The sequence below is a fragment of the Carassius carassius genome, chromosome 9, assembly GCF_963082965.1.
Source record: "Carassius carassius chromosome 9, fCarCar2.1, whole genome shotgun sequence".
NCBI lineage: Eukaryota > Metazoa > Chordata > Actinopteri > Cypriniformes > Cyprinidae > Carassius > Carassius carassius.
The window spans coordinates 32,860,980-32,873,385 of record NC_081763.1 but is presented as its reverse complement, the minus strand read 5'-3'; the positions used below and the strand labels follow the sequence as shown (position 1 = coordinate 32,873,385).

Sequence of the window (12,406 nt, the reverse complement as noted above, 5' to 3'; positions counted from 1 at the left end):
TGGCTGGTGGTGGCCCTCCCCCAGTGCCAGCAACCTCAGTCTTCCTTTTGGTCACTGCAATAAAAAAAAAATACATTAAAAAAACCTGAATAGTTGTAACTTCAAGCTGGCATTGATTACATATATACATACCATTGGATTTACTTACCATTCTGAACTATATTTTTATATTTTATTTTCACCTGCTGCCAGGTTCTTTTTCCTTCACTCAAGTTGCTGCTGCGTGAAAGCAATTAACGTTACTGTTATTCACACGCAAACTTTGCAATGTATTGTGACACACATTCAATGTTGATAAAGTATTTTAAATAGCTTACACCGCTACTTACGCATTGAGACGATCAGCAATTACCTGCCAACCTTTCTCTCTTGCTTTATTTATTGCCGCTGTATTGCCTTTTTTGGTGATGACTTCTTAAAATTCTTCATTTGTTTCCAATAGCAAACGCTGTTCCGTTGCCGTGAACATCGCTGCTCTATCTTTTCCTTTTGTTGCCATGGTAGCCCACAGTAAATCGATTGACCCATGCTCGACTTTTCAGGACTTTTAAACAATGGCGTGCACGCGCAATTATCTAGACTATTTAAACCTGACTCAAATTAGTAAGATCACATTATCCTCAACTTACTGTTATGGAACCAATTTAAGCGCGGATGTTTAGCTTGGCTCATTCAAGTCAGGTTTTGGACTTTAATCCCTGCTTTTCTAAGCGGCTTTTATGGAACAGCCCCCAGGAGTCAAAAGACAAGGCCAAACTCAAAACCAAACTCCTTTCAGTGTGGAAGAACGTCAGATATGGAGGTACGTGGAGCAATTTTCATAAAAACATGCTTTTCAGTGTGTATATTTTTATGGTTTTGAGTTTGTGGAAACTATACGTTTTATTTTTCAGGATTCTTTGATGAATATAAAGTTAAAACAGATGTTAAAACAGCGCACAGATGCTGTTAGCTCACGGACTACTGCTGCACATGATGCCCGCGGGTACAGGTACACCGCAGGAACACAAACCTTAACATTCAGACATTTATAACATGCAAGTCTTTCTGAAAGTTCAAAAAGTTCATGGTTTAGGATGCGATTAATTAATATTGGTCTAGACATTGAAATTGAAAATGTGTGACTATGACAATACACATCAGGACAAATTATATGACCATTTTTGACCCCCCCAAAAAAATGCTAATAATAATTAATGAATAGTTTGACAAAAATGTAAAAATTGAGTTAGACTTTGAAAATACACATTTAATTTAGATTTTTTCACCCAATAATTTTTTTAAAACATTTTTTAAAAAGAGATATAACCATTTAATTTTATTTATTTTTGAGATTTTTAAAGAGATAACCATTTAAGTTTATTTATTTAGCAATTTGAAAAAACATTTTTTTTAAAGAGATATAACCATTGTTGACCACCGAAGAAATGTTTAACATTTGTTTAAAAAATGGCAATAATTAATAATAATTAATAGTTTAAATTAATTTATTTATTTACATATTTTACATACAAGATTTTTAAGAGATAATTGTTTGTTTATTACTTTTAATTGTCACCTTTTTTTTGTTTTTTTGAAGAGGTATAACCATTTTTGAGCCGGAAGAAATTTGTAAAAATTCTGAAAAACTCACGGTTTAACATTAATTAATATTAATCTAACCAAACTTTTAAAATGTGAAAATACAAGTCATTTCATATATATATATATATATACACTTTTTTTTTTTGATGATGATATATTTAAGTAAATCTTGTCATAAATGTTGTAGAAATACATATCTTTATGTTCTGTATCACAATGGTTTTGCTATAGTTTAAGTATTATTTGAAATTTCATATTGAAATCATCATATCAGAATGATTTCCGAAGATCATGTGACACTGAAGACTGGAGTAATGATGCTGAAAATACTGCTGTGCATCACAGGAATAAATTACATTCTACAATATATTCATACAAAATATATAGTAATAAATTTGCTACATATTATGCACAAAAGTAAGCATGCGATTGCTCTCTTCAGGCTGGATGTGGCCTGCGACGCATCATCAGACCGAAGATGACCTGGAGGTGTTGGATGACCCCCTCAGAGAGAGCCGGCGGGACTCAGGAAGACCTCGCAGACGCATTCTGGGAACCACGCTAGACTGTGTAACTGAGGAGCGGACTCACAGGAGGATCGTGTCCTGGTTCGGCGATCTGTCCTCCGCCCCCTTCGGCCTGCACCGCTGGTGGAGTTGGGCAGTGGCTCTGGGAAGAGGGCGGGCGACTGGTACAGACCGGCCATCGCGGTCCACATACTGCAGTAAGTAATGGATGCACCGTGGTTCATTCCTGGGGAACACATCTGCCACATGCATGAAGTGAGGAAATATGAATGATTGGATGAGCCAGATCTGAAGCTGATGTACTTACAGCTGTGAACAACATCTGAATTCTGCATTAACGTCCCGAACATTTGTTAATAGACTGACGTTTGATTGCTAATCTGATCAATTTACTTTTATCGATTTTTTTATTTTATTTTTGACATGCAATTATTTAGTGAATAATTTGTTTCGGTGTTAATTTAGTTTTAGTAATATTTAGTTTGGTCACGTTTAAATGCATAAGACACTATGCAGGTACAATTATTTTCCTCAGTGTTATTTTAGTATCATTACTACTCTACTATCTTAGTATTAAATCATAATTTTTAATTAATTGTTTTGCAATTTAATTTCAGTTAAAGTCTTTGCAATTTTTTTGTCATTTTTATTTAGTTTTATATTTAGTTTTCATAAGTTTTTAATTTATATTCAAATGTAATTTTAGCTATATATATATATATATATTTAGGTTTTAATTGAATTTTTATTGCAGATTGGTTTTATATTTTATATAATTTTAGTCAAATTTTTGGCAATTTTGTTGTGTTTTTGTAATTTTCATTATTTGTGTCTCTTTAGTTTTTATTCATTTTTATTTCACTTGTAGTGTTCGTAATTTTAGTACTGAAACTAATGAAAATGTGAAATTTTCAATGTGACTGAAACAAAAAGGTTTTTATATTATAAAGGTTAATATTTTTTTTAATAAATGTTATTTTATTTCTGTTAATGTTTATTTCAAATAATGTAGATATTTTTAGTTAAAATCACTGTAATGCACAGCCATAAATGGTGTATTGCTGCTATTTATACATTTCAGTAATGTCATATGCAACATGAGAAAAGAAACATAAATGTATTAAATTGCATGTAAATGCTGAATCCTGTCAGTGATAGTTGAGGGTAAACATAAGTTTGTGTGTCTGATCTGGAGGTGTACGTGGCACAGGATTGCACAGGTCAGTCTCTTATGATTTAGTAATGAATCCTGGTCTGTTTTAGAAAGCCCTGTTCTGCGCTCATCGGCCCACGGTCTTTATTTCAGCAGGAAATTACCAGCAGTCCGACCCAAGTCTTGGTCCATTAGTGAACATGCTGTAACACCTCGACTCTAAATCTGTGTGTTTGTCTGTAGTGTACGTTGGAGACGTGTTAAACCTGTGCGGGACGTCCCGTACCGATCTCTCAGCGAGGTGCAGGTCTGACTGGAAGTCGCTGGTTCTGCTGGTTTCTGTGTGTTTGGGGTCTGAAGTGTTGAATGTAGTTGTGGTGGTCTGAGCTCATGTTTCCTCTCTCTGTGTCTCCAGAGGTTGCTGGAGCTGCGGTGCTGCATGGGCATCATCGGAGGGAAACCCAAACACTCGCTGTTTTTCGTGGGATTCCAGGGTGAGTCATGTGTCACGAGTGTGTGAGTGTCTTAACGAATCGCTCGTCATCTGTGTGTTTGTTGTTTTCTGTGTTTCGTCGTGCAGATGATCAGCTGATCTATTTGGATCCTCATTACTGTCAGACTACAGTAGACGTCCAGCAAGACAACTTCCCTTTAGAGGTGCGCACTTATTTAAAGGGATAAATAGTCTGAAAACCCTCAAAATGTCATACATGCAGCGACTAGGGACTAAGTTCTAAAAAAAAAGACTTAAAACTGTATTTTTGCATATGTTTGTGATGTTTTATTTTTGTCCTTTTTGGACCTTGACAGCTGTTGGTCTTTCATTGTTTATAAAAGAGGAACTAGAACAAAAGCTTTTTTTTTTTTTTAAGTTTGAATTATTATTTTTTTGTTTTTTAAGTAAAAGGACTAAAATGGCTAAAACAAAAAAAATGAACGAATACTTAAAAATGGTAAAAATGCACACACAAAAAAACCCTAATAAAATGGCAAAAAGAAAAAATCTACAACTAAAATAAAAAATGTAAATCAAAACCGAAAATAAAAAAAATATGAACTGAAAACAAAACTGTAGTTGTATTTTAATGCTTCTGTTTGACATCTGTAGGGTTATTTTTAATAAGGGGATCTTGTTTGTTGAAATAAAAGAAATGTTAACTGATAAATACTTTTAAAACTTTTTTTTATTTCAGATAGTTGCCAAGTCTTATTTATTTTTTTTGTACTAAAATGATTAAAAACTTGAATAAAAATTAATAACTCTTCATACCGTAAAAAAACTAAATTAATTTTTATTTTGACTAAACCCCCCCCCCCCCCCCCAAAAACACAAAACAAAGTATTAGTCAAATCTATAAAAGAAGATTAATGCTTCCACTTTTTCAATACAGGGTTGTTGTTAACTGAAATAAATCATTTTATTAATTTATTTTTGATTATTTTATTTTAACTAAGCAAAATTTATTTTCGTTTAAATAAATATATGCTGAAAAAAAAAACTATACATGTAATTTTTATTTTATAAACAGACACTAATGGAAAAAAAACAGGACAAAATGACAAAACCTTTTTGTAAATCTCTGTGCAGATGCTTTGAAACAATATGCATTGTAAAAAAAGCTCTATACAAAAACACTGAATTGAATATATGAATGTGTCTGTGTTTGTCTGTCTCTCGGGGCAGTCGTTTCACTGTCAAACTGTCACGAAGATGCCGTTTAACCGCATGGACCCCAGCTGTACGGTGGGTTTCTACGCCGCCAGCACGGGGGATTTCCAGACTCTGTGCTCAGACGTCACTAAGGTTAGGTGCTTATCAGCCTTTCATATTATACGTCCGAACTCCTGTGATATCAGTATCTCTGTTTTTGATTTGATGGACAGGCTCTGACATCATCGGAGGAAAAGTACCCCGTCTTCACATTTGTGGAGGGTCATAATAACGCGGAGAGAAGCTGTACGTCAGACTCAGTCACTCATATAGAGGTCAAAGACCGAATCAAAAAGAAAAGCTGTTCGGATGAATTTGTGCTCCTGCGATGCACAAACTCCTTTCCTGTTTGGATTCTCCGGTATTTCCTCCAATCGGAGTCATGTGATCAAGATTGATCAAGGAAAGCTGGCCTATTTGGTGTGGGTGCTTTTGCTCTTCGAGTATTTAAACGTACATTTTTACAGACTACTGCTGGTATTTTCTTGTTTTCTGTAGTTGTCATGTGTAAGCGCACCATACAGGAGGATGTGAAGAGTTCGGGGAGCAGGTGGCTAAGCAGATTAGCGTGGATGTGTTTGGTGTGACTCTAACGACAGCAGACGAGAGGTGCTGACGTTACTCTTTGACAGGCAAACATGGGATTTGGCTGCTGGAAACACTGTGATTTAGTCTCTGTTTGTGTGTTTTGCTGTTTGACCAAGTACTGTATAAACAGAAAGCTTTTCCCTAAAATGTTGATATTTCAGAGATATAGTAAAACAGATCTGGGTCATATTTCTTACTCTCTTTTTTTCCCCCGTTGGTATTGTGTTCTGATTTTAATGTCAGTTACACACATTTCTACTCAAATTCTTAAGACGTGTTTTCATTACCAGTACTTTTGAGGAGTTTCATTTCCTGTATTCTTGTTATTCTTAGAGTTGATTCTCAGAGGTTTCATTATTTTATCATTACTATTATTTTTTTTTAAATGTAGCATGAAAGATAGACATCTTTGTAGAGTTCAAAAGACCGGTTTAACTCCTCTGGTCAAGCAACAAATCTGATGTTAACGCAAGCAACTGCTGATGATACGGACAATATCAATTATCAGTATCAATTCATAATTCATTTTATTTCTCAATACAACCTGATCTTATTGTGAGCAAACCTTTAATTAAAATTTACTTCGATGATTTTTATGATTCATGGTTTACCCCCTGCAATTCCCTCTTGCTCCCTCTGGGGTCTCTAAAGTCATGTCGCAAATTTGACACACCACAAGATGATTGGTCAGATTTTGGGGCGATTTCTCCCCGTCTGACAATCCTAGGTATTGTCTCGATTATCTTGGCGGTTCTAAAGATTAATTTAGCAGATTTTCCTGTAGTGTGAGGAGTGTTAAGAGTGACTGGATCTGCTTGGGGGAACATCGGAGGCGCCCTGATCGCAAATCAACATGTTGAATATTTCCGATCGGAAATCTTGATGAGTGTTGGGAATTCTGAGGACGAACGCTTGTACAATCTGGAGATTATCGCGTGAAACGAAACAATATCCAATCAGAAAGCGTGGTGACAGAAAACAGAAACAAATGCAGTCATAGCAGTTTCTATCGTCTGCCATATTTATTCTCAAGTCTCGCGATTTCCTGTGTTCACAGTCGGGGCTCTGTTTAAAATATGTTGGTGTCTGCTGTGCTGTCTTTTGTCACTCACTATAGGAGCAAAATGATAAAATCTAGGATTTTTTTGTCCTCATGTTTGTGGTCTCTCACATTTTTAAAATCTTTTAGTGTGTACCCAGCATAATGCGCACGTTTGTCCTCGGGGTTCCCCCCACACATCAGGATTTCTGATCGTAAATGTTAAACATGTTAAATATTTACTATTTGCTCCGACGTTCTTCTGATCAGGTTCGGACAATCTTAACACACCTAACACCAAGGGAAAATCTGATGAGATGATCTGTAGAACCATCAAGATAATCGGGACATAGCTAGCATTGTCGGAAGGGGGGAAATCGGCCCTAAATCAGCCCGATTATCTTATGGTGTGTACCCAGCATAAGTTGTATTCACGTCTGGGAAACTTGTAGACAATTTTGATAGTTGATTTTCCAAACCATGAACTTAAGATATGCAAGTAGACATTTATTATACTATTTATATAAAGTATTTGACTGAAACCTCAGCAAGCTAACTATTTAGTGCTGTAAATGTATAAAATGGTGTGGCAACAGTTATATGGTTGTCAACAAAGGGAAAATTGGTTCTTGATTAAATATCTTCAAAACCTTTTGGCCTTAATAAGATTTTGCCAAGAAATAGTCTAGAACGAACCTGATGTCCTCCATGATTCCTAGTCTTCCTAACAACAAAGCACTAAAATGCGCAAAAAAAAAAAACTAACTTAAATATTGGGCAGTAGAAAATTTCCAGTAACATGTGAAGGCATCATAACCTCTGCAGGAAAGTGACCCTCCAGGAGCAGAATTGGACACTGGTTTACAGCAAAGACCGTATGTGTGAAAGTACCAAGAGTGTCGTACAGAGCAGTTGCAGTTTTTAGCTTTCTCCATCAGTCTCATGTGCAGACCAGTGCTTCCCAACCATGGTCTTGGAGTTTCCTCAACTTTTGTATTTCTGCCTAATCCACGGGTCTCTAATCCTGCTCCTAGATGCCCATTTACCTGCAGAGTTTAGCTCCAACTTTAATAAAACACATCTACACCAGCTTATCAAGGTCTTCGGGCTCATTAGAAACTTCCAGGCAGATGTGTTGGAACTGGTTGGAGCTAAACTTTGACATTGGGCCTCCAGGAGCAGGATTGAACACTACTGTCCTAATTAAACATTCCTGATTCAACTCATCAGTTCCAAGACCTGGTTGGGTCAGATGAGAGAAACATACAAAACGTGTGCTGTTTGGGGTTCTACAGGACATGGGATGGGCACCACTTATGTAGACCACCGTTCAGGGAAAGTAGTGTTCCTCTCTTGTTTTATTTTGGCTTGCTTTTAGATGGTGCAGTTGTTCTGTCTTGGAAAAAGTCTTCCACCAGACTTGTTCTGTCATGAGTCCACAGAATCCCATTGGCCAAGATCAGACCTTCGACTCTTGTGAATCCCACTACGTCCATCTCAGGTTTCAGTCAGCAGGAGCAGCTCTCATTTCTCTACCGTACTGCTTGAAGTACAAGTGCAAGTGATACTGAAGCTCGGGAAGCATTATCCGAACACAAAACCCCTGATCCTGGAGTGACAGGTTCCCTCGCACCTCGTATCCCACGATAGTAGCCGTCTCCGTCTGCCATGGGCGGAGCAAGTCTTCCAGCTCTCCCGGAGGAACCTCAGCCCTGGACACACATTTCTGTTGCATTTTCATTGTAGAGGCCCTGAGCCGCGCCACCTCCGTTTTCAACCTCTCCAACCCGAACTGAGCTGCCTTCTCCCAGAACACCTGCTCGAAGAAGTCATACAGCAGTGTGTCTAGCATGTTCCACGATCGCACTTTCTCCCGCATGTTCTCATCTAGCTCCGTCACACAGTTGCCAGCACGAGCGTTGAGCCGAAGGTAAGCCACATCCGGGTGCTCCAGTCCGAGAAGAGCTCCCAGGAGAACTAGGGACTCATCAAAGTGCTCTGCGATCATCACCAAGTGAAACGCTTCCTCCAGCTGAGCCAAATCCTCCGGCCAGGAGCCGTTCCACTTCTGGTTGTTCAGCCCCAAGTCAAAGCTCATTGGGTTCTTGGCAAGACCATTCCCAGGTTCCTTCGGGTCCCAGAAGGTATCTGGAGAGTCCAGGAAAACGGAGAGTGCAGATTTGCCTTTGTTGGCGGCGGCTCGGTGTGCACTGAAGAACGCTGGGATGATGGAGGTGTAGTATCCGAAGACCGACTCGAAGGTCTTGATCGGGTCTCGCAACAGCGTGATGAAGACTGTGTTCTGGGGCATAAGCTTCCTCACCTCCCTCAGGTCCAAACGCATGTGACTACAGAGCAAGTTGAACTGAGATGAACCCTCAGGCAGCTCGTCCACAAACGCCGCTCTGAATCTGAGACAGAGAGAGAGCGAGAGTGAAGAACCTGTTTGGATCAAAGCTCTTTTAACCTACATGGTTTTTAATGGTCTCAAGAGGGAGGACGAGAATACATTGTTAATGACTGATTTGTTTCATCCACACTACACTTTCGGAAAAGGTACAAAAGCTTTCACCGTAGCAGTAGCCTTTAAAAAAAGTTATAACTTTGTACTTTCATTTACCCCAAAAGGGTGCATACTAATGCCATAAAGGTACATAATCTGTACCATTTTGTAGGGCATTGACAACTTTTGTAACTTTTTTAAGTGTAGTGAAATATGTTTTTATAGGCAGTGTTTTTTAAGGACAATTTTGGGGCACCATCCATTGGTGTTTGTTTACGATCGTATTTTGGCGACCTAGCATGGGTAGCTAAATGATGAATAGCATAAAGACTGATTAGCATGGCAGTAACTAATTTGTCAGCAATTGTGGGACAACCAGAGGACATTGTAATGAGCCCTGTAAGTATTTCATTGTATTATAGCTGTGTTTTGGAGGCTTATCTTTTCTTAAATCGTCATTTGGTGCCCTAGATTAATCAACCTTGTCCAGCTAGCACCTTGGTAAAATAAACACATATTTTTCTCCTCCTGTTGTCTCCTGTCCATGCACTTCTAGAAGATCCTAAACCAAACTGCCTCTGAGATGAAAGGGAACAGGTAATGCAGACTGAAACTAACATGTAATTAAACTGAAACATTGTTGGGAACATGATGTGCATCATGCATTGTGCTCATTTTACCTGTCTGGGTAGTTAAACTGGTACGTGTGGGAGGGAAAGGCAAAAGTGGCGCCATCTCGTTCCCCGAGTCGAAACAGGATGTTTTGCACGGTGCTGCTGCCGGTCCGGTGTGTCTTCAGGAAGACCACTGGTGGATGTGCTCTCTGCCGCTCGGCTCTGGCTGTCGTTGTGTGTTTGGGCGGTTGGTGTGTGTTTGGAGTGAGTGTTGACGGGTGTTTCTCAGGAGCTCTTCTCTGGTTCCTTCGGTCTGCTGTAGGTCTCAGTTCATAGGTTCTGTATGCGAAATATCATGTTAGACGCCCCTTCTTCTCTGTCAGCTGACCAGATCTCTTTCTTTCTAGTCTGTTCTTTGAACCACATTAAATTGCTTCACTGACATGAGTACTAGCAGAAACTGTTTAAATGATGACTCAGAAGGCACCAACAATAGAAAGCACAAACATGCATTACTTGCGTAAGCGTGTTAAGTGCACTAGCATACAGATATGAATGATGCAACAGATGTATATTTCTCAAAAGAAATTGACTTTAGTGAATAAGTAACACAATTAAATGTCATCATAAGTTTCACAAAAACCAGGCTGGTTTGCTTTCAAGCCATATTTGAGAGTCCAAATGACCTGTTTCGTGGTGAACTTTCCAGTGTGGTGAACAACTCGGTGTAGAAAACTGCTTTTGCATCAACCAAAGAAACCTAACCACATGATGTGCACCTTGTGTTGAGAAACCCAGTTAAAAACCAACCAAACCTAATTTGAATTAAACAGAATTTGGTCCAGATCTATTTTGAAAGAGCTCGTAGATAGCTGTCCATTTTAACCTTCAGTGTTGTATTATCATTGAGAAACTACAATAGTTTTTAATATATATAAAAACTATTATGAACTATAATAGCTTCCTCAAGTTAAACTAAATGAGATGTGCTGCCGTTGCTAAATATATATATATATATATATATATATAATTTAAATTAATGATGATTTTATTTCAAGTTTTCTGCAAATCTGCAGATTTTGTATAGTATTAAGAAACTACTATGGTTTTTATTAATATTTTGAATGCATTGTTATTTCCCTTGTTTTTCTTGTTAATTTTAGTTAAAGTTTTAGAGATTTTGGTTGTTATCTGTATTACTCTTTGGTTTTATTTTATTTTTTAAATAAGTCTATGAGGTTTTTATTATTTTTTTGTTGTAGTTACAGTATATGAAGTTAAACTAAATGAAAATACCTTTTCTCGGTTTTATTTCATTTCAGTTAGAGTTGATCCTATTTCAAGTGACAAGATTATTATTTTAGTTTTAATTAATGCTCTAGTGACACCAGGGTCATGGGTTCGAACCCTTGAAGTTGCTTTGGATAAAAGCACCATCCAAATGCAAATGTAAGCATAAGTAGTTGATTTGACTGGTTTAGTCTCCCAGTAGTTAAAGCCTCTCACCTGTTGGTCTGTAGTGAGTGTGTGGCCAGGAGTGTGAGGAGCAGTAGGAGCGCTAACACCAGCAGTAAAGCGCTCACCCGGTGCCTCCACAGCCAGCGCAGGCCCATCTCCACAAACACAAGACTCTGTGGAGCTGCTGAACGGTCAGCGGTCGGTCTGTGATGTGAGGATTGTGAGGGCAGGACGGGCCGCGTCTCTCACGGCCTCCTCTCACCCGTTTAATCCTGTAGGCCGGATCAGAGAAACACACACACACACACACACACTGACGCATCTCACAGCTTCTGTCAGTCTGCCACACAGTGCTTTAGATTCATCACAAGTACTGTCACAGCAGTCTGTGTTGTGTTTTGTTTCAAACGTAAAGTTTGGGTTGGCATGGGTTAGTTAACGTGATCTGGTTACCCCCTCGCTGGTAGTTGCTGTAACTGCACCTTTATGAGGGTAAAAAAAAAAGCATGTTTCCTTTCAGAAGTCCACATGTGGGATCTTCTAAAGCTCTCAAATTCATAAAAGTCATTGCATGAAATGCTTGATGCACTGCAAAAATGCAACATCTTCCTCAGTGTTTTACTGATGCAAAATCAAGACATGTTGATGTGTTTTCTGAGAAACTGAATCTAAGCATAAAGCAAGAGCAAATATAAAAATAGATTTTTTTCTGACAGTTGTTTGGTCTTGTTTTAGTGATAAACTCATCATTTTGTTTCTCAAGCAAATGCATCGTGTTTTAATAATCTTTAGACATTGGCACTGGAAAAAAATCACGTTCATTTATTCCTTTTCATGATCTTAAACAGGTCTTAAATGTCTCCTCTCAAAGCCAGCAGAACCCCTGTGTGAATACTCATGACATATTTCTTCCAAATATTTGTCTTTCTGTTGTAGTTGTTTTAGTGCCTGGCTCTTTACGGAGACTCACAGCTCAGGACAGCTGAAATAAAGTGATTCAAATATCACTTCAAAAGGAGAACAGAATCATATTTCCAGTGGTTTTTCAAAGCGTGCATCTGTGCATGCTGATATTTCCCACAAGCCTACACTACTGAAGAGTTTGCTATGGCTCTCTGTGATTTATTTTTTCCAGTTTAACTGGTTTATTAGTTGTTCGCTGTTATTATTACTTGTATGCAAATGACACTCTTTTATTGCATTATAAGGAATGATGAATATTGATCAGT

The 12,406-nt window shown here is 38.1% G+C and overlaps 2 protein-coding genes across 2 annotated transcripts; one reads left to right on the top strand and one right to left on the bottom strand.

Annotated features, from left to right (window-relative positions):
* Positions 1-654: 654 nt before the first annotated feature.
* Positions 655-5,373, top strand: LOC132149759 (cysteine protease atg4da-like). The gene is made up of 8 exons (XM_059559163.1): positions 655-802; positions 2,027-2,275; positions 3,287-3,331; positions 3,508-3,644; positions 3,680-3,758; positions 3,845-3,921; positions 4,949-5,068; positions 5,149-5,373. The coding sequence occupies exons 1-8, from the start codon at positions 655-657 to the stop codon at positions 5,371-5,373; spliced, it is 1,080 nt and encodes a 359-aa protein (XP_059415146.1).
* Positions 5,374-7,280: 1,907 nt separating this feature from the next.
* Positions 7,281-11,856, bottom strand: LOC132149647 (galactose-3-O-sulfotransferase 2-like). Its single transcript, XM_059559041.1, has 3 exons — positions 11,226-11,856; positions 9,786-10,058; positions 7,281-9,013 (listed from the first exon to the last, which is right to left on the bottom strand). Exons 1-3 carry the CDS (start codon positions 11,330-11,332, stop codon positions 8,107-8,109), a joined length of 1,287 nt encoding a protein of 428 aa, XP_059415024.1. The 5' UTR covers positions 11,333-11,856; the 3' UTR covers positions 7,281-8,106.
* Positions 11,857-12,406: the final 550 nt, after the last annotated feature.